General features: G+C 51.6%; 9 protein-coding genes across 9 annotated transcripts; 3 read left to right on the forward strand and 6 right to left on the reverse strand.

Moving 5' to 3' along the window:
* Positions 1 to 440: 440 nt before the first annotated feature.
* Positions 441 to 767, forward strand: PV05_03080 (uncharacterized protein; the record flags this gene model as incomplete). The annotated part of the gene is made up of 1 exon (XM_013463702.1): positions 441 to 767. One exon carries the CDS (start codon positions 441 to 443, stop codon positions 765 to 767), a length of 327 nt encoding a protein of 108 aa, XP_013319156.1.
* Positions 768 to 838: 71 nt separating this feature from the next.
* On the forward strand, positions 839 to 1507 carry PV05_03081 (uncharacterized protein; the record flags this gene model as incomplete). The annotated part of the gene is made up of 1 exon (XM_013463703.1): positions 839 to 1507. One exon carries the CDS (start codon positions 839 to 841, stop codon positions 1505 to 1507), a length of 669 nt encoding a protein of 222 aa, XP_013319157.1.
* A 502-nt stretch (positions 1508 to 2009) lies between these two features.
* PV05_03082 (uncharacterized protein) lies at positions 2010 to 3772 on the reverse strand (the record flags this gene model as incomplete). Its single annotated transcript, XM_013463704.1, has 3 exons — positions 2010 to 2186; positions 2268 to 3457; positions 3526 to 3772. The coding sequence occupies 3 exons, from the start codon at positions 3770 to 3772 to the stop codon at positions 2010 to 2012; spliced, it is 1614 nt and encodes a 537-aa protein (XP_013319158.1).
* Positions 3773 to 4389: 617 nt separating this feature from the next.
* PV05_03083 (uncharacterized protein) lies at positions 4390 to 7069 on the reverse strand. The gene is made up of 4 exons (XM_013463705.1): positions 6155 to 7069; positions 5756 to 6075; positions 5559 to 5706; positions 4390 to 5511 (listed from the first exon to the last, which is right to left on the reverse strand). The coding sequence occupies exons 1-4, from the start codon at positions 6983 to 6985 to the stop codon at positions 4558 to 4560; spliced, it is 2253 nt and encodes a 750-aa protein (XP_013319159.1). The 5' UTR covers positions 6986 to 7069; the 3' UTR covers positions 4390 to 4557.
* Positions 7070 to 9621: 2552 nt separating this feature from the next.
* On the forward strand, positions 9622 to 11677 carry PV05_03084 (uncharacterized protein). Its single transcript, XM_013463706.1, has 2 exons — positions 9622 to 10316; positions 10773 to 11677. Exons 1-2 carry the CDS (start codon positions 9800 to 9802, stop codon positions 11414 to 11416), a joined length of 1161 nt encoding a protein of 386 aa, XP_013319160.1. The 5' UTR covers positions 9622 to 9799; the 3' UTR covers positions 11417 to 11677.
* Positions 11678 to 11929: 252 nt separating this feature from the next.
* On the reverse strand, positions 11930 to 13615 carry PV05_03085 (uncharacterized protein; the record flags this gene model as incomplete). Its single annotated transcript, XM_013463707.1, has 2 exons — positions 11930 to 13301; positions 13428 to 13615. 2 exons carry the CDS (start codon positions 13613 to 13615, stop codon positions 11930 to 11932), a joined length of 1560 nt encoding a protein of 519 aa, XP_013319161.1.
* Positions 13616 to 13825: 210 nt separating this feature from the next.
* PV05_03086 (uncharacterized protein) lies at positions 13826 to 14797 on the reverse strand (the record flags this gene model as incomplete). The annotated part of the gene is made up of 5 exons (XM_013463708.1): positions 13826 to 13996; positions 14049 to 14147; positions 14236 to 14558; positions 14609 to 14684; positions 14729 to 14797. The coding sequence occupies 5 exons, from the start codon at positions 14795 to 14797 to the stop codon at positions 13826 to 13828; spliced, it is 738 nt and encodes a 245-aa protein (XP_013319162.1).
* A 301-nt stretch (positions 14798 to 15098) lies between these two features.
* PV05_03087 (uncharacterized protein) lies at positions 15099 to 16155 on the reverse strand. Its single transcript, XM_013463709.1, has 5 exons — positions 15899 to 16155; positions 15766 to 15847; positions 15641 to 15718; positions 15575 to 15591; positions 15099 to 15521 (listed from the first exon to the last, which is right to left on the reverse strand). The coding sequence occupies exons 1-5, from the start codon at positions 15959 to 15961 to the stop codon at positions 15501 to 15503; spliced, it is 261 nt and encodes an 86-aa protein (XP_013319163.1). The 5' UTR covers positions 15962 to 16155; the 3' UTR covers positions 15099 to 15500.
* Positions 16156 to 16357: 202 nt separating this feature from the next.
* Positions 16358 to 19439, reverse strand: PV05_03088 (uncharacterized protein; the record flags this gene model as incomplete). The annotated part of the gene is made up of 2 exons (XM_013463710.1): positions 16358 to 17568; positions 17615 to 19439. 2 exons carry the CDS (start codon positions 19437 to 19439, stop codon positions 16358 to 16360), a joined length of 3036 nt encoding a protein of 1011 aa, XP_013319164.1.
* Between the last annotated feature and the right edge of the window lie 778 nt (positions 19440 to 20217).

The raw sequence follows: 20217 nt of genomic DNA on the forward strand, positions 1-20217 counted from the left end.
CACCTATCACGTACATGAAGTCGTCGATGATGGGAGCGAAGCGCGCTTAAGTTAATGATCATCAGCCCAGGACGTGATCACTCCCGTGTATGGTAAGTGCTCAGTGCTCACTGCCCGTACTGTACCAAGTGAAGGTATCAGAGACTACATTCCCAACCCCAGGACGAAAGGCTGATACTATCCCTTCATTGCACGGACTTCACCAATTAGGTCACCTTGCTCTGCCTTGACTTCAATTTACAGCCACCTCACTCTCAGTCCAGCTCACACACTGCCTGGACGTCTTCAAGTGACTTATTCACTTCCTCGGTTTTCCAGAGTATTAAAAACTGTCGACCTCTCACCACCAACCTTTTCGTCCTCACCAAACCCGGTCCACTTTCAGATCCAGTGCTTGTTACAGACATTCCCTGTCCCGAGAGTTCCTATCTGCAACAACCATGCTGCTCCTTACCCTCGTCCTGTTCTGGACCGTCCCGCTCTGTGTCCCCATGCCGATTCGAAACCGCAGTGCAGCAGTGACTCGAGGCCACCGTGATCAAGATATGTTCAAGGGAATCGACTGGTCATTGGCCAAAGAGAACTGCAATGATGCACAGTTGACAATCCTCGAGCAAGCAACCTTTGTTGCGGTGACGGAAATGTTGAACCCGGGGAGTGATGGTGTGGATGTTCTCAACGATCCAATGTGGACTTGGTTCTTCAAGCCTTATCCACTCTTATCCACTCTGGGCTATCAATCCTCGCAATGTAAGGACAGAACATAACTAGTGATGGCATCAACAGCTTACCCTTCAAATAGCCGTCGTACGCTGTGGCCAAGCGAATCGTGAACAACATGAAGTACCCCTACGACTTTGTCCTCAACGCCAAGAAACCTGGTGGCAGCGACGTTAGCCCTGGCAGAAGACTTTTGTACAGCTGCGCCGAGAGCAGAGACCCGAAATATGGCAACTGCCGACCAAAGGTTGGTGCATACACCTCCAATCCCGTCCAAGCGTTCGAGGGCAGATGGACCGTGACGTTCTGTTCCGACTTCTGGGAATTGGGCTACGCAGACAGGCTGTTCGATCCACAGGTATACAAACACATTGATCCCGCCGACCTCAACTCAAAGAGACCATACGAAGCTACCATCATACATGAGTACTTTCATGTCGACTACATGGGCTTCGCAAACTTCGCAGAACCCACTCCTGATGCACCTAAAATCATTGATGAGGAAGGCGTCATCGATGGTGTGCGACAGAAAATCTACGGAGCCACTCTAGCAAACAAGTTCGCATGGCATGTCCCCACCGATTCGGTCAACCTTGCAGTTTCGACAAACGCCGACACCTACGCACTCTACATCCTCAGCAAATGGGTCAACAAGAAGTATGGTGGTATCTGGAACAAGAAAACTCAATGGAACGCTCCGGATCCGAATGGAGCTGGATTGAAGCCTCGCAGTGCCATGGTCGGCAATGGTATGGTCACTGGCAACACCACGGACTCGGCGGAGTAGTGAAGGAGGCAGTGCAAGAAAGTCGACACAGGATGGATCTTCTGGTGTTGACTCTTTGGTGGTGCAAGCTCTTCGTGTGTGTACTTTAGCAAACCTTTCATCCCGACTATCATACGTAGCATCGAGGAGACGGGTCAATGGACAGTCGATTGAGACGTCAGGCGCATCTCCATAGCGAAGATGTCGTATCAAAATGGAATTTACTGAAAGCACTCTTACAATTTCATGCTTTTCTTGCATCTGGTGTCCTCTTCACACGTAACTATGGCATTGTCTGCCTTGTGGACGTCGGTATCAAGTACAGTTTCGTTGCAATTCGAATCGACGGTGCCCAATATCCGAAATTCGCAATCAGCAGCTACGCTCTCCTCGATCACATTACCTAGGACTAAAAGCACCTGCTGACTGGCTGTATACCATAGTAGACGAGGCTCTGCTGTGGCGATCAATGTCCAGGATGTTAGCCTCGATTATACTGCGCCTCATGTCCTTTGATACGGTTCTACACTTTCGACTTCCTCCGCGCCGAAGCCACATTCGCATCGACCATGCCTTGTACATTCGGCCCGTCGTATTTCCGGATAGCATGGACAAACCACCAGAGTGTAGTCAGCGCCATGACACCCGCTAGAATGACCGAATTGTAGTTCATCGAAGCCGTTGTCGTGGGTAAGGCGTACTGCACATTTGAAGTTTTAGTTATGCATGAAGCGCATCAATCCCGACCCGCACGCAGGAGAGAAACAGTAGGAGTACTTACCGGAAAGCAGTAGAAAATATTGAAGAAAACGATGAAGAACGTGGCAAGCCCGTTGACAAGATAGCCCCATTTGCCCATGTGGAATGGACCCACGGGCATGTACCGCCGGCCCGTGAACATATTCGGCGCAAAGGCCAAAGCGTACGAAGTACTGGTGAGGATGACGAAGGAACCTGCAAGATCCGTGAATGCCGTTTTGCTGCCGAGCGTGATTGCGCCTAGACCGATGGTCAGAACGCCCGTCAAGACGGTGGCTTCGACGGGACAGCTCAGTTTCTCATTGGCACGACCGAAGAATTTCGAAAAGGGGGTGGCGTTGTCTCGGGCCAGCGCCCACCATGTGCGACCGACGGTCAGGAACGTTCCGATCAAGCAGGGCGTCAGGGACAAGAAGATGATGAACAGCAAGCCGAAGGTGGCGGCCTTGCTTCCGGTAGCTTGGTGGTACGCTTCGGCCAGCGGGAAGGAACCGTTGCTGCTTTGCACGGCGGAAAGATCGTTGACGCCGTAGAACAAAGCTATGGCGAAGCAGAAGGCATACAGGAAGCCGAGCCCGATTTGCGCGAAGATGGCCTTGGGGAGGTCTCGCTTCGGGTTTGGTAGCTCTTCGGCCATATGTGTGACGGCGTCGGGAGTGCCGATTGTGAACGCGCCATTGAGAACGCCGGTCAGGAACGCGACGCCACCGCTCCAGCCGGTGTCGTTGGCAAAGTCGGTCCAGACGAAGCTGGTCGAAGCGTGAGAGGACGGCATCGCCGCGAGGACGATGATGGTGATGATGCCTCCGACCGTGACCACGAAGAGGCCGAAGTGTTGCAGATGGGGCAGGATGCGGTTGAAGAAGATGGTGATGGAGACGCATATCACAGTGATGCAAACCAGGCCGACGAAGATGTTCCACGACTGGATGACATAGTTCGGATGGTACAGAAAGTACATTTGCACGCAGAGTTCCGACATGATGTACACGATGGACGCGAGGTCAAAGAGCCAGCCGAAGTAGTTGAGTGCGCCGGCAAAGAAGCCCACTGAGCGTCCCCATTTGGGTCCCGGCGTGATCGACGCCCAGTGGTAGACGCCGCCAGCCGAGGGCACGGAGGAGGCGAGTTCGGCGATCGAGGCGTTGATGAAGGTGTAGTAGAATGCTGCGATCCATAATTCCCAAATGACACCGGGCGGTCCGCCGTTGTCTGCAAAAACACGTCAGTCACTTTGTGCGTGGGTGTCATGATCCAATATATGAAGATGCAGGGCGTACAAATTGAAACTGCCAGGGATGTCCCCAGAGCGACCCAGGCGTTGTCGACGGTCAGGGCTAAGCCCAGGATGCTAAGTAAGCCGTATTGACGTTGTAGCTGGTCTGCATGTCCCGAAGCATTGATGATTTGGCCGTTGAGCGTTATGACCACATCATCTGAGTCCGCTAGCTCCTGTAGGGAGATCTTCCGTTCGCCGCCATCTGGGTTTGATGTCCTCTTCTCCCCTTCCAAAGCTTCGTCGGCCATGCTGAATGCGAAGTGAGAGTGTTGGAGTCGCTGACTAGTGAAGGACCGCCCGGCCAGTACTTAACAGCTCCGCGTGCCTCGGAACTCGAGCGCGGCAGACACGAGGCATTAGAGATCATCCACCGATCCTCTCCTTGGGGACGCATGGGTGTTAAGCTTCTGATATGAAATCTGTCGAGGCGATAAGCAATGGTGACCAAGGGATCGACCATGCTTGGTTCTGCTTGTTTTTTGTTATTTTTGCCGCTTATCGCCCAAGGACGGGCGATCATTTGTTGCTTTATGGCACCACAGGTGTGCCAGACGTGCGCCTATCTTTGATGCGTCAGGGTGACGACTAAAACAAACAGAACCTGATGAGGCTGAAGGCGTGTTGTGATAGGTTGAAGATTAGGAGGTCAGCCCTGGAGAGACTGGGTACTGACGGCCTCTACCTGCCTCTTCAAGGTTAGTGCCGTATCTGGTCGGATCTTTTGAACTCGCTGTCAGCATTGATGACATGACGACTCCAGTCGAAGTGGTTGCGGACGACTGATGGAACTCTGAAAAGTCAGACGAGGAGCGGCTTGTCGACGGAACCTCACTCAGTGATGCACATTTGAGCCGAGAACACACGATACTGTACAAAGGAGTGTGAATTAGTTATCCAAAAAAGAGAATGCACCAGAAGGACAAATTATACTGCATACAGGGTTCCCGATGCTGGCGTTCCATTGCGTTCACGTCACGAATATCAAGTATTTCCAAGTTGGCCCGTGCCAATCGTCATATATCCCTGGACCACCTCAAAACTTTCGGACGACGTTCATGTGCGAGTTTTTGTGGGCCTGCAGATGTCGTCTCTTGACACCGGACTCATAGGGATGTCTGCCGTGACCAGCGTCCTCATATGTCTCGTAGGCCGAGCACTCGTTCTTGAAATCCGCATTGTAGTATCTGACGGCATCGATCTCATCGGGTCTCTCAAGGAATTGAAGGCCCATACCACCATCGGCGTGCCAGATAATGTGGCAGTGCATGAGCCAGGCGCCGGGGTTGTCAGTCTCGAAGCCGATGACTGTCCAGCCAGAGATAAATGCCTGTGGGGTGCCGCCACCGAAGAGCAAAACAGTATCTCGTCGTACCGGGTTCTGGAAATTGAGCTGGCCAATCATGTCGGATGTGAAGACACCTCGTCCTTGACCAAGCACCGAAAAGTCATGACCGTGCAAATGCATGGGGTGCGATGTCTGGAAGTTGTTCTGAATGACGAAGTAGACCCAAGAATTTGCAGGGCCGTCGAGGACAGCAGTGTTGCCGAAGAACGAGCTGTTGTACGCCAAACCTGGCAGAGTAGCCAGTGTCTTCAAGGTTGGCTCATCGTAAGTGACATTGATGGCCTTGTTGGCCGCTGGAGTGGCGCTGTTGTTCGCGAGATCCATCAAGCCGCCCAGGAACCATCTGATGACCGAACCGTATTCACCGAAAACCTGTGAGCCTGCGTTGCCGCCAGGGAGAAGTTTGACGGTATCCTGGAACTCGGCAACCGAGCCGGCAGACTTGGCATCGTGAGGAATGAGATTCGCCAGTGGTTCATCCTTGCAGTCGCCAGCAGTGACGATGGTGAAATTGTCTGATTTGGGCGTGGAGCAAGAACCTTCATAGCTGAAGATACCGTTGGAAGTGCCGAGGCCGTTGTTCAAGCTCTGCACACCGCAACCAGTCTGTGTTACTGCTCGTAGGAAATAGGCTCCATCGGGCTGTTCACGATAAGCTTATGCTCAATAAGGGCACGGTATGTTCTTACCTGGTTCATCTCAACAATAACATTGTACCGCTGACCACTTTGGATGTACAGGATATCCGTCTCGTATGGGACGATTGGAGTGTAATCGGCCGAAATCACCTTCATTTTGTGATAATCAAAGTGCACAGCATAGGCAGTTTGAGCAGAACTGGCGATGCACGTTAGTATAGAACAGTACAGCAACGTTACACACTTACCTGTTGATGATACGGAAAAGATGCTTCTTTCCCTTCTTGACGGTCCATTGCGCGCTCTCACCTGTTGTGCCATCCGGGGACTTGTTCTTGCCGTTGAGCAAGTAGTTGGTAGATGGTGGCAAGGCACCTCGAATTCTGGCGATGTTGTAGGCCATCTGGAAAATGGTCTGGTTGAAGGCCTCGTCAATCATGACTGTGCCCATATCGAGGTCGTAGTCCGCGGTGGCAGGTCCATGAATGATGACCGGGCCACGGCAACCAGCGCCATATTGAGACAAGGCATGGGAGTGATACCATCCAGTTCCGTAGGTACTCGCGTGCTTGAGATCGTTAGCATTGAAGAGCTGAATAGGGGATGACCGAAGCTTAGCGCTGTCAAGAGGATTTGACAAGACTTACCCACTTGTAGACGCGGGAGGCACCGGGGGCAATACCACATTCGGAGACACCAGGCACACCGTCCTGGTCATTGGTGCCAAGCTGTCTGATACCATGCCAGTGGATTGTCGTGGCGTTGGTGGTCAACCCATTGACCACAGTGACCTCGACCATGTCACCCCAGTTAGCGACGATAGCCTCACCGGGCGACTGGCCGTTGACAGCGAAAGAGGGCTTAAAGGTGCCGTCATAGTTAATGTTTTCTTCGGTGATCGTCAAAGTGTACTTCTTGGTTTGCCCGGTGAAGAAGGTGCGGTGGGTGTCATCATCGATAGACTTGCCGTGGCACCAGTCACCTCTGTGTTCTGGGCTGTTGCATCGAGGCGTTTCGAGGCTGACAGCAGAAGTTGCCGTCGAATTGAGACAAGCAGAGGTGGTGGTCGAAGTAAGGGTGGAAGTCGTTGTGCTGTTGCCATAGTGTACAGACGTGGAAGTCGAGGTCACGCTGCCAGGGCCTGCGGTGGTGGTCCAGTAGCCAGTGCCAGAAGTAGTACTTCCAGAGCCGGGGAATGAAGATCCGGTCGGTGTTCCCCAGCTACCTGAGTGATCGCTTCCCTTTGACGTTGTGGTGGTGGCCGCAGATCCGCTAGGAGTGTTGGTCCAATCTTCCCATGGAAGAATAGCCGTTGGAAGAACATCGGCTTCGCAGGTGTGGAACTCTGTGAGAGGACACACGGTCACTGTTCTTGTCGTGGTGACCTCAATGATAACGTCCGCCTCTTCTGGTGCATTTGCAAGGACGTTGAGAGAGTGGAGCGGCAAAAGAGCCGCCCAATATACGAGGGATCTCATAGTTAAGGAAAGGAGCGACAGAACAGAAACGAAAGGACGAAAGCAAAAGCTTTCAAAATGATATGATGCGGTTGAGAATGAGCGTGCAAAAGGAGGACAGAGGAACGTAGGATACCTTTCTACTAATATGGCTGTTAGGCTTCGACTTGGCCATTTTTGGGCCCTTCGCTAATTGCAAGCCATCGTAGGCAGCCTCACATCTTACCCTTTGAGTTGATCTTACGCAGAGGAATAACACGAAACAGTATCACTCCACATATGAGTGTGTTTAGGCGAGCGGAAAGGTTAGAGTCCACGGGAGATCTCGAGTTGAGGAGATTAGGCGGATCTCAAAATAGGAGAGAATAAGTATAAAGGCAACCATTTTGAGACGGCCAAGTCCTTGGAACTTCTTGTCAATTCTTGTCGGGAGCAGCAAAGTCTTGGAGTGGATGATGGTGGTGTCCAAGAAATGGAGAGAGATTAAAGATCCATAGCCAAGCTCGCCCATCCAGGGGGTGCACTGAGACACAAAAAAGGCGCGTCGCCGTCGAAGACGCGGAGTTGAAGCTCTGACACTTGAGATCTGCAAAGGATGGAAAACTAAGGAGTAGAGGAACACCGTACGTTGATCAATAAATGTTTCCGGAGAGCTTTGATGAGGTTGTGACAAGAGGCGAGGACTCGTCTTACGTTGGTGAAAAGGATGAATGGCCAGATTTGTCGCGAGGAAGCCAAGGATCCGCCAAGGCTGGGGGATGCAGCTAGGCCGAAAATGTCGACCTCCAGGGGCAGCAGGAACGTGGTAGGAGGACAGCGGAGGACCCAAGCATATCCGGCCCCCTGGCCAGAACAGTGCAATTAGGTGGCGGCCATCAAGATCGCGTGGCCGCTCCAGTCGATGTGTGACACTTTGACGGCCCGAGTCTTCGGTTTTCCAATTTCACCATCAGGCGCAACATCAGCACCACGAGTGCCATCCCGCCAATTGGGAAATTCAGATAAACGAGCTATCGCCAGCCAGTGTGATCATTAATAAAACAGACAAAGAAAGGACTGAGGGCCCTTCTCAGGGCAGTCAGCTCAATGACATCAGAGGCCATCGCCTTGTCTCTCAAGGGCACCGGGTTGGCGGGCAGAACTTCGATGAAGCGTGTTGCCGGTGTCGCCAGCACATATGCCTCCTCCAGGGGCAGATACCGCAACGGAGGAGAGCATGGACCATCGACGCCCAAAACGAGTGGCTAATTGTCAGTACACAGGTTGCAAAAACAGCCTCTGAGCGGCCTTGGGTCAAGTCAGACATACAAACAGGCATTAAACATTCGTTCATTGACATGGCAAAAATTCTCCATTGGAGAGCCGACGAAGGGGTGCCAAGTCCAAGGTCAACAACGATCGACGGCAGCGCTGGGGACGTGATGGGTGCTTTTGAGCGCCGTGAGGAGACCAGCCAATCGAGCTTTTTGGCCTGCCGCCAGGCTTTGCTGCTGATCGGAGGGTGTTGCCTTTCCTCCATCCCAGACCCTGCGCTATCAACCAGATATTTATTGCGTCTTACCGACATGCTAGAGTCCCTTTTCCCATTGCAAGGTTGTCCGCTTTTTCCCAGTATTTCACTGACAGTCGAACACAGCACCAAAGCCGCCAGCTGATGACGTGGTGGTGAACAATCCGCGGACTTGAGCAGCGGCTGAATCAAAGTCTGGTCAAAGTCACTACATATCAAAGTGATTGAACATAAGTTCGACCTAGCCAATAGAGTCGAGGCATCAAATCCTTCATTCGTCAAGTGTTATTTCAAGATGTGATTCATCAAGATGCTTCGAGCGTGGCGGCTATACGAACCATGCTTCGGTATGAGGGAATTTTGCTCAGGGAGCAGCACACAACTGTCTGTTGAAGACAATGGCTGGAGCGGCGATAACGCATGTGCCTTGCTATATCCTTTGCCAGCAGGGAATGAATGTTGGAATGTTGTTTCAGATGGGTTACGTTGTCAAGACTCTTGCGGAAGTTGATATCACATGACTTGAGACAATACTACGTAGCAGTGGTGGTATCAAGGAGTATCCTGGAATACCAGGCGGTCGGATTGCGCGGCCGGATATGAAACTTGAGACGGAGGAGAGGGGAGGGCCTCTGCCCTTGGGATCTTATCAGTCGGAAACTCGTGCTGAAACAAGCGCACATTTCATTCTCGATAGATACGAGTATCCTCAGGGACATTACAGTAGATGGATGATGGGGCTTGTGTTTGACGCATGAGGAGCTCCGCGGACCTTGATGAGAAAAGCAACAAATTCGACCAGCTTACTTTGTGTTTGAGCAGGCCAAAAAAAGCGCCCATGTCGACAGGCACGATGATGACTGAGGTCACGAACAACCAATCATGAAGAGCCAAGAAAAAAAAGATTTTCTGAGCTCCTGTTGCGCGAGATCTGGGTGCGATCGACCGGGGGATCTCAGAGGCGAGCCTAGCTGACGTTTTAGTGCCTGGAAGCCCACCTCGCGCACCTAATCGGTCACCGTGAAGCACCCCCGGCACCACTGACAGGCTCCGAAGTTTCTCGTCAAAGCCGCGGGCCCCAGGCGGCTACTTTCGGTGTCATCGACTCATCGCACGTCACGGCTTATTATCTTTCGCGAAATCATCCGTCCCTTTGTTGGTCTTTGGGTGCTTGCGTGGAGGCACCTAGCTCGCCAGGATAAAAAAAAAAAGGATTGCCAAGGCAGAACGCAATGCAATCCTCTTGATACGAGCCCTTCTCGCGAGTCACGCATAATCGTTCTTCCTCCTTTCCTGAGAGGACCACTGGAGGACGTACTCGTATCATGTCGCCCTCATCAAGGCACTGGCACTGTCCGGCGTCGTTATCAACGCTGCGACGTCTCACAAGCAGCAATCTCGCCTGTCCGCGACAAAGTCTCCCTCGACCTCGAGATTTTGGCACCAAATCAGGATTATTATTATTGACCAAACAGCATCAGCCGCAGCAATCCAAGCAATCGTGGCAATCCAGGCAGTTCCGAGCTTCTGACTGGTCCTCGAGGTCCTGGTCCCGGTCCCAGTTCCATACTCGTAGATCTGCTTCCGGGATCTGGTGTGTGTCTTTGCACACTACTACTCGGACCCTCTCTTTCCCACCTTCACCGTCACCGTCATCCTCATCCTTCAATTCGTCCGATATCTCAATATCTCGCCGACTCTCATTTTCTGCACGACGACTATTTAGTAGCTCCAAACACCCACAGGAGCTTCAAGTTCTTGACGAATCCGACTCTTCGACAACAGCAGACAGCAACGACGAAAGCGAAGAAACCGAGTTCAAACCAAGCACGATGCCTTCATGTTAGTACCATCTTTCTCCTTCTATCTAAAGATCCTCCCTCCACTACCCTCGCAACTGGGCCCAAGTCACCTCCCCTGCTTGATAAGCCGTGCAAGTCATTTCACATTTGAGAAGGAGGACATATGATTATTGGAAAATGATGCCTTTTTTTGCAAAATCAACATTGGCATGCAAAAGGCATTTTCCGGCCCTCACAAAAAGCTACTGCAAAAGACCTCATCTCAACATTTTCGACTCCGAGCACGTGACATGACATCCCACTCTGTTTGGCTTGCTCAATACGGAGTCCCGGACTATCATTCCATTCGACGTCCTCCTCTCCCGGCCGTCTGGACCCCTTCACTCAACATCATGATGCACTCCCATGACAACACCACCTTCTCATTCCTTTTTTGTTTACAATGTGCCCCATGACAAATCTCTCTCAGACCAACTTGTTAACTCTCTCCACGCAGCACCGCCCAACACCGAGGACGCCTACAGCAAGGCCTTCAACAACAACTCGGCCTGGCGCCGCTCCCTCGCCGAGACCGACCCGGAACTCTTCGAGTCCCTGGGCAAAGGCCAATCCCCTCAGATCCTGTGGATCGGCTGCGCCGACTCACGCTGCCCGGAAACCACCATTCTCGGCCTCAAACCGGGCGAGATCTTCTGCCACCGCAACATCGCCAACATCCTGACCGCCACGGACATCAACTCGCTGTCCGTCATCCAGTTTGCCGTCCAGTACCTCAAGGTCAAGCACATCATCATCTGCGGCCACACCTCGTGCGGAGGCATCGCCGCCGCCCTGGACAACAAGAAACTCGGCCTGATCGACACCTGGCTGATGCCGTTGCGGGCCATCCGCCAGGAAAACTTGACCTTGCTCAACAGTCTCGACCCCAAGGAGCGCGCGTTGAAGTTGGTTGAGTTGAACGTGCGCAATGGCGCAAAGGTCCTGTCCGAGAATCCTATCGTCATTGACGCCATGCAAGAACGTGGCTTGCAGATCCATGGCCTCATCTACAACGTCGGCACCGGCGAGTTGAGGGAACTCGATATTGGAGAGGACGACGAGATTGTCAAGAGTCGCCAGATCGCGTTCAAGACTGAATGAGTCTCTCAAGTCACCGTCAGTGTGTAGATGAAAGGGCAGCTGTGTGTTGAACAACACATTTGTCAAACGCGTGTTCGAACTGTCCAAGTGCCGGAATAGGACGTTCAAATTTTGTGATATGGTTAGCGAGAAGGTGTTTTCTTACGGCAAGGGACAGCGTGACCCGCGTGACCCGACTACGCGACGGATGGAGGAAGATCTATTCTCAACGAATCAAGAAACTTTCATGATTTAGAAACCTTGCCATTATCGAAATCTCTATCCTGTCGTGCGATGTGAAATAGACCGCGTAGCTTCCTCTTACCCGATCTCGATTCCAAGATAGCCATTGTCCCACTGTTCCACACCAGACGCTTTCCTTGGCTGTCCTGAACTGCAATTGAGACTCTTTAGCCAGTTGCCACTATTGCTGACATTACAGTTTCTTCGAGAACCCATAGTAAAGATCATGCAAACCGCAGTCTGCCTTTGATCGACAACTCCGGACCAATGGACCCATCGAGACGTAGGCCATCATTCCTCCCACATCGAATTGTTGAAAAGCCGTCCTCGATTCTTCTTCGAATAGGTCTGATGCAGTTTCTTTGTGATCGGACTGTAAAACTTCCCGGGTGTAAAACTATCCATTCTCGATGCTTGGGTCAATCTCCACGACTTTGGCTTGTCCGATTTCTGTTTGAGGTTGATCGACGATTGCTTCATTCTCACCACCTGTCTCGGCCCCTGCTCCGCGACTCGGGATTGAGCTTGCTTGTCCTGCTCTTCCTGGTTCTTGACTCGCAGTTCTTGTAGCAGTTCTAGCAATGGTGGCTTTCGTTTCACAATCGGGGAAACAATACCGGTGTCCTTCGGTTGCATCATCACCAGAGCGATCTTTCGACAGTCCGAAGCCATCATGAAGACATTGCTCACATCAAGGATTTGAGCATTCCCAACGCGGCGAAAGTCTTGAAGCTTGATAATCAGAGATTTGCGCCAGTCGTCGATCTCATATTGCATGTCGAGATTATCAGGAACCACAAATCGAGGCTCAAGCCATTTGCAGAACTCGATCTTCAGGTTATCCAAGCAATGTCTGTTCAGAAGCCAGCAGAAGAACTGATACCATTGTTCTTCGAAACAGAGATCAATCGTACATCGGTCCTGAACTCTGACGTTGAAGCCGGAATCAATTCCCAAGCTGAGGTTCCGAACATTCGAGACGTTCTGGTTGCCGATATGTTTGAACCACCACTTGCAAGAGGTGGGGTCGCTGAATCTGAATGTTCGCATCCCGTACAGTACCCGGCTGCCGGCTTCAAGGAACTGCTTGTTCACGAGCATGACATCAGTGTCGATGTTGTCTTGGACTACCACGCATGCTTCTCCTGGCTTGAAATTGTGTCCGGTTTTGATGTAAACAGCCAGCATACCCTTTCGATAGTAAGGGCGAACGGCATCGTCCAAGGATCCGTGATCGGCGAAGACGAAGTAGAAGATTCTGTTCAGAACGCGGGCCGGGAGGTTGTGGAAGTAAGGATTCTTCTGCATCGGATCAGGTGTGGTCATTTTGGTCTGTTGAGAAGTAGTTGTGGCGCCAGCGTGCGAGCTGATCGAAGATATTGATGCCGAAGACATGACCTCTGGTCCTGAGCAGAAGTCAAAACTGTCGGTAGTTGACGTGCTAGAGAATTCCGAGGCGGAAAGATCTTGGACCGGGTTGATAACCGGGAAGGGCTCAGCCTTAATGAATGGAACGAAAGCTGGAAGAAGCGCGGGAGGAGTTGGAGGACTTGATTGCCGTGATTCTGGGGTGTCCGGAATGGTGGACGGTGGGAACACGGGTGTAGGAGGAATCGTAAGACAGGGAAAGGGTAGAAGCAGTTTCGTAGAAGTGGCCGGATTTCTATTTGCCAGAGTGTTAGCGAAGATATCGGTGTCTGTGGCTCTTGACTTTGAGCGCGACCTCGAGGCAACTGGGCAAAGGGATGGAGCGGATTGACAAGGCGCAGGGAGGGAATGCTCTACTTACACCGATGGCTTTGCCTCTGGGGGAGGTGATGGACAGCCTGGCTGGCTGCAATCAAGAGGTGCAATCTGTAGGCGTGCTTTTTTGGGCGCGGGCATGGGAGTGAATATGTTGTTTGCTGAGAGGGAACGTTTGGAGGGACTCAGCACAGCCTCGATTGACGACTGTGATGTCGTCGTAGGCGACGCCATACTGTGTGGTGTGCAGAAGAACACAATGTATCTATAGTCGCGATGAATAGGCAGCGATCATGTCGTTGTGCCAAATCGAGGGGGATGCACGACGAGTGATTTTCTCTGGCCGACTTGGCTGGTGTTGCTAGGCAGTCGCGAAGTCTTCAATATCACTACCATACATCGCAATTGAAGAAAGGTATGGTGGGACAGAAGCCAGCCGTTGCTTCACCCTCTGAAGTTTTTGAATGCCTCTGCCACAGTCATCCCGTTTTCTACAGCTTCTTTCACTTTATCGTCAGCCGACACCAACTTGGGCATCAGCGACAAAGTTTCATCAAGCAGTTCCTGCGGGATGACAACAATGCCTTCTACAGGGTCACAGAAGACAATGTCGCCCTAGAAATGGTGAGTTGAAAGGCGTAACGATTCAACTGGCAGTCACTCTTACCGGAGAGACAGTGACACCACTTATGGATACTGGAACGTTGCGAGCATATACTGTCGATTCAGCACCCGTCCCCACTGTTGACTTTCCCAGTGCAAAGATCTGAAAAACTATCAGTTTTGTGATCGGGATGATGAATATTGACGTGCAACAGACAAGAACTCAAACAAGAATCAAGATAAAGACATACCGGAAGTTGAGAACTCTTCAGTTCAGCCATATCTCTGACACGACCGCCAATGATGCAACCTGCCACACCTCTTTTTTTCATCCTTTGTGCCATGATACCACCAACAGCCGCACATTTTTGTCCTTCTGGCTGATCAATGACGACAATGCTGCCAGGTTCAGTTAGGTCTACCCAATGGCTTCCCTTGGGTATTGCATTCTCGGCTGGCGGCGTTGATGCTGGCGGCGAATTCTTTGATACCAGTTTCAGCGTGCATGCAGGTGCAATCACCTTGTGGGATGCGCTAACATCCGCTGCGAGTCCCTGTGATGGTGGGATAGGCACTTTCTCTGTCTTAACAAGGGAAGCTCGGACAGATACATATCGAGCTTACCAATATCTGCCAGGAACCCGGCTCTTGCGACCTCGCCTGATTTAGGCTTTTGGAGCTTGAGGAGAGCATCCGAGACCTGGACTGTGAGCAGGAAGTTACAGCTGCCTTCGTGCGCCTTACATCGCAGGGAGAATATTCATGCAGCTGGCGAAGCTTCTCCAGCAGATCGCTTGAACTTCCAGCTGACATACTCCTGACGCCAATAACGAATCTTCGACGGACGGATGATTGAACTCGTGTGAAAGAAAGAGCACTGCGATTAAATACTATCTGCTTTGCACTCTGGCACAACGCAAGATGAAACTGGCACTTGAGCATCATTTATGGACCTGTGAAGGAGCGTGAAGGGGAATAGAAATTGGAGATTCACGAAATGGCCGAGGCGTCAGTCGATCCTTAGCCGCCACTCCGAACTCGGAGACTTTGTGGTGGCAGATGCTAGACGCTCAAGAGTGAGTACCAACATTGAGGGAGGTGAAAGCCACAAGGACCCTACTGAGGATTCGCTACAGCCTACATTCTGTGTTGGTCTACAGATTGCAGAAGGATAGTTCGTGAGGGCTTGACCGTGTTCTTTCGCAGGATTCCGTGCGCACTCAACAAAGGGAGCCACTTCATGATATTCCAAGGAGGCCCTAGCCTGCAATGCAGAGAGTGCGATGATACTGAAAGCCAACGGTGGCAACACGGAGAGCGCTATTGGTTCTTAATGGTATCATTTGTTTTGTTCTCATCTGGAAGGGACAATCCCGGGCTACCTCTTTCAAAAAGAAGCCGACGCGTGCCTCTTGAGCAATGCAGCCCTTCTCTCCACATCTGATTCTTTGTATGCCTCTCATCGATACGTACAAGTCTGGGCGTCGAGGTTTTGGGTGTCGGGTAGCATGTCGACTTATGTGATTCGTGGTTCAGCCTAAGAGAATGATTAGAAGTCTGCCTGAATCCCCTCGTCCAGTGAGTACCAACCTTCCATCTGCTGTTTACTAAAAAAAGGTTAGCGTTTCATAAAGATGAAGAGGTATGTTTGCCAACCTTCAAATCCCACCGGCGCTTCCACAGCATCCGACTGTCCTCTGAACTTCCCTGTTATCCTGTAGTCTCTTTCCATCACTATTCTCATCAGCAGATATCCTCTTGAACCGTCGCATGTGACCAACATTGCCTGTCCCAGACGTCCAACTGTCTCCGCGGCCGCTTGTAGTCGTTTGTGTAGTATTTGAGCGAGGCCAAACCAGCACCCTATAAAACGCACTTAGCCCCAAGCTCTATGCTAAATGAGGACGTTCGTACCGTGACACCGAACATGCCCACCATAATGGCGTAAGGAAGAAGGGATTCGAAGGGGACACCCATGGCGAAGTGCGGTTAGTGATCGAGTTGTTGAATGTTCGGAGAAGCCCTTAAGGGCAGGATCTGTGGCGCGATTCCTCCACTTGATATGATAATTGGAGCGTAGGAAACGGATTGCTCCAGGACATCAAAGCACCTGGACGTGGAAGTGTAGTGTTTCAAGATTGGTGCTGCTGGGAGGGTGTCTTAGGTATCGCATGCCAGCTTGAAGCTCGGTCAGGATGTACCAAGCTTGAAGATCGACTCTAATCATCCATCACGTGATGCCACGTGATCTCAACTCACGTGAACATCAATATCATCACGGGTCTTCACTTCTCAAGTGACGAGTATTCAATAATATGCAATCCTAACGGCTAATATGATTTGCTAGACGCGTTCTTGCTGCTTCATTGACCTTCATGCGCATTGTAGCCTAGCTGCAGTCCATTCTGGTCTGAGGTAGTCACTGTCGAACGTGAAGTCGTACGATGTGTCAGTGATATATTCGACATTTAAATCAACATCCACCGCTGCTCCAGCTTCAGTTTGTGCCCAGATCGCGACTGCCACTGTATTGTTGCCATTATAGTTGAGCACACCAGGCGGGACCGGGAAGTCGATTTGATTGCCAATGTAAGGATTGAAACGCCCATACTGGTAGCCGTTGACGAAAAGGAGAGACCGAAAATCGACTGGCCCCAGGCTACCGAGCCTGAAACTCAGTGACACATCTTGATTCGATGGAATACCCAGGTAGAAGGTGGTGCGGTAGAACTGCACACCTGCCCCAGTAAATCCGGTTGCAGGAGAGCTGGTCGCCCAAGCCGAATCGTCAAACCCAGGGAGATGCCAGCCAAGCCTTTCGCCTGTGAGCCCACCCTCGTTGAGATCCCCTCGTACAGGGTCGATAGGAGCCGCATCACCTCCTGCGGTGCCCGCGACTTTCCAAGCGGTAAATCCCGCCTCGCCAATTAAAGTGGCATTTGTTATTCCACGTGGGTTGAGAGCACCAGTTGTCTCGTCATGGCCACTATTATCTTGGACCACAAGTAGCACGTTGCCGGTAGCCTTCACTGTTGCGTTGGAAAAGAAAATAGTCATATTGCCTGCCTCGAGGGAAGCGTTTCCCAAGAAAGACCCAACGAAACCCCCATTCAGCCAAGCACTCCAACCGAATGCCGTTCCACCTTGGACGTTAAGAAATACTCCGCTTGCTTGGCCGTCGAAATATCCTCGCCATAGGTGTATGCCGCTGTGGAACCCATATTCGTCCACGTACAGCACGGGCAGTGTCGCAGGTTGATACACGCTCGGTGTAACATTGTGATTTGCGTCGACCCAGGCAGGACCTGCGTCGGAGTAGTTTGTCAGACGCTCCGGAAGACTGTCATGCACCTTCCAGGGACCAAACTGTGGTACTACAAACCCAGCTGGCGCGGCCAACTGACCGACAAGACTTCCGTAGGCGGTCGCCGTGGTATTCAGGGACTTCCCGTTCCACGATATTGACTGCACAGACTTGGAAGCAAAGATCTCAACTTCCGTCGCGCTGTCGATATCGCCAGTAAGTGCAAGTGTTTGGGATTGTATGGTAGCATCACGGACCAGATATGGCCCTTGCACCAGGACTGATAAAACGTCAGCACATGTAGGACGGGATCTGATAACACTTACCGGTGTCATTCGGTGATACTAGCGGACTTGTAGTCAGTGCAGGTGCCCAAAATCGATAGGCAAAGGTTCTGTCTAGAATCACAACTCGAGTCCCTGTGTTGAAGTTGAGAACGGTTGATCCTGCTTGTTGCTGGAACATGACAATGAGGCCGTCGCTCTCTGGATAGAACCCGACATCTGAGCAGCCATCGCATTTAGAGACCGAGCCGGAAGTGGTGCCTTTCAGGTAGAACTCGCCGCCCTCACCAGAAGGGACCCATAACACCAGCGTTGGAGCGTCATCAAAAACTGCGTATGTGAGGACCTCCGCAGTCGAGTAGATCAAGGTCTCTGAGCCGATATGGAAGTCTGTAACAACGATCTTCGACTGATGACCATCGAGGACGATAGAACTGCCTTTCTGTGGAATAGTGAAATTTCCCGCAGACGTACTGACGCTGAGCTTGAACGAGTCCACAGAAGATGACGAGGAGTTCGCATGAATAGTCACGTAAAATGCAGCGTAGGTCTCCGGATTCCTTAGCTCCGTGGTCGAGATTGCAGGATCCGTCGAATAAGATGTACTGTTGCCAATTCTGTTTGTCAAGGTCAAGTCCTGTGCGACTCTCGTGAACAAGGCCAAATTCTTTGTTTCATAGTACTTGGAGCTAATTGACCGATCCTCAGAGATGGGTGCCGAATAGTCATAACTGGTAGCGGTGACGGGAGCGGCAAACCAACCCCAGTTCGTTCCACCATAGAACATGTACAGGGACATTGCCGTTACACGTTCTGCAATATTGTGCCGGTAGTAGAGGTTAGCAAAGTACTCATCTGTGTTGTTGCGACATCCCCCTTGTGGCCCGCCCCAGGGATTGTAAGATCCACCCTGGAACTCAGGCATGAATTCCGGCTGTGTGGGAGCTGCCAACTGAAAGTGGTCGTAGTATTCTTGTACCTCGAAAGCCACATACGGACCGTTGGTACTCGTGCATTCGGCAAGGTTGCAGCTCCAACAGGCTGGGTAGGAGTCCAGTCCGTAGATGTCGACATCGCCGCCCACGTCGGCAGTGTCATAGTCTTTAGACCAGGATAGCGAGTACATATTTGGATTGTTATGGGTCAGGGGAATGGTTATACCATTCTGGCGGGCGTTTGCTTCAAGAAGCTCCATGTAGGCAATCCCGGTCTCGTTGGGTGCTTTCGCGGTCGTATTGGTCCACTGATACCCATACTCATTTTCAATTTGGTATGTAAGAGCATTGCCACCACTTGTCACCTGGTATTGGGACACTATATGTGCGAATTCTGTCTGGTAAGGAGTCCAAGCTGCTGTGTACCTGGTGTCGTTGTTTCTCAATGTCCCATAGTCTCCTGTTGTCAGCCAGAGAGGAAAGCCTCCAGCATTTGCCTCTGCGTTGATGTAGGGGCCTGGTCGGACAAAGACGTATAATCCAAGGTTGTGAGCGAGTTCGAACAGCTTCGTGAAGTTATGTGCACCATTCTCGAAGTCCAATGTTGTCGGATTAGGAGCATGATACCCCCAGTGACCATAGAAGGTAAACGCATTACAACCGGCGGCTTTTATCTTCTCGAGGATATCACCCCACATTTCTGGGACTGGTATCCTCCAATAGTGCATCTCGCCACCGAAGAGAAATGTCCTCCGTCCGTTAACGATGTAACTGTAGTGGTCCCATCGGACATAGTCACTAAGGCCATCATTATGCACCGGCCATTGAGTGACTGAAGTTGAGGCACTCTGAGCGTGGACAAGGGCGAATATCGATAGAAGGCGTACGAGTAGATGCAAGAAGGTCCTTCCCAAACTTGGTGTCGTTGCCATGTTTGCGTGGAAGAGTCGAAGAATGGACGCTCAACCACCGATGATGCCTCAGAGGCATCGCCTGGATTTGGGAGCAACCTTTAATATGTACCTGGCAGTGCATCTTCGAGTTGTGGGGCGAAGGCAATGTGTACAGGAAACGCAGCGGCGGGAGAAGCTCCGGAGAGAATACATCTACCGGCATGTAGCTCGTGGGAGTAGCAGAAGCACGCGTAGGTTATCGAGTAGGACGCTGGCGCAAGAAGGTGTTCATCTTGAAGGTGGGACGTCCCCAGAAGGAAGGTCGCATGTTTACGCTCGCGTCGATCATGACGAAGTCTACTCGTACTCCTCCTCATCCTCCTTAGCATCCCCACCGTCGGGGAACTACCCATTGTAGTTTACCGGCATCAGGCGAAGGTCAGGCCGTCAAGGCGTGGGTGAGTTGAAGGGTGAGTTGGTGCGTGCGTCCGAAGGGTAAGAAGAGGTGAGAAGGTGAGTCGCGGGCCGTTGATGTTAAAAGCGGCACGATCTAGGTGAGCGCCCACGTGACCACAGAGCAGATTTCACTTTGCTTGAGCCGCCAATCTCTGAGAGGTATTGCGGAAGGAAAACGTTTGAGTCCATGCCAGAGGCTGCATGAGATTCACTGGAGACGCGCCAGCCTTTCTGTAGTCCAACGCTACTGATGCAGGTTTTGACATTGAAGTCCTGCCAGAGTTGAAGCTTTGCTGTGGCATACCAAGTGCAGAGCGGCTTTCGCAAAACGGCCAGTACGAATGCGTGGAGATGACCACGA

The sequence above is a fragment of the Exophiala xenobiotica genome (assembly GCF_000835505.1).
Source record: "Exophiala xenobiotica strain CBS 118157 unplaced genomic scaffold supercont1.2, whole genome shotgun sequence".
NCBI lineage: Eukaryota > Fungi > Ascomycota > Eurotiomycetes > Chaetothyriales > Herpotrichiellaceae > Exophiala > Exophiala xenobiotica.

What these genes read in the sequence shown, in the direction of transcription:
- PV05_03087 (XM_013463709.1), bottom strand. Translation starts at nt 15,961, where the DNA reads ATGGGTGTCCCCTTCGAATCCCTTCTTCCTTACGCCATTATGGTGGGC. An exon ending in TGGGCATGTTCGGTGTCACG is followed by an intron (nt 15,848 to 15,898) that starts GTACGAACGTCC and finishes TGCGTTTTATAG; the next exon opens with GGTGCTGGTTTGGCCTCGCT. An exon ending in GGACGTCTGGGACAGGCAAT is followed by an intron (nt 15,719 to 15,765) that starts GTTGGTCACATG and finishes TGATGAGAATAG; the next exon opens with TGATGGAAAGAGACTACAGG.
- PV05_03083 (XM_013463705.1), bottom strand. Translation starts at nt 6,985, where the DNA reads ATGAGATCCCTCGTATATTGGGCGGCTCTTTTGCCGCTCCACTCTCTC. An exon ending in CCTCCCGCGTCTACAAGTGG is followed by an intron (nt 6,076 to 6,154) that starts GTAAGTCTTGTC and finishes AACGATCTCAAG; the next exon opens with CACGCGAGTACCTACGGAAC. An exon ending in CTTTTCCGTATCATCAACAG is followed by an intron (nt 5,707 to 5,755) that starts GTAAGTGTGTAA and finishes GTGCATCGCCAG; the next exon opens with TTCTGCTCAAACTGCCTATG.
- PV05_03084 (XM_013463706.1), top strand. Translation starts at nt 9,800, where the DNA reads ATGTCGCCCTCATCAAGGCACTGGCACTGTCCGGCGTCGTTATCAACG. An exon ending in ACCAAGCACGATGCCTTCAT is followed by an intron (nt 10,317 to 10,772) that starts GTTAGTACCATC and finishes CTCTCCACGCAG; the next exon opens with CACCGCCCAACACCGAGGAC.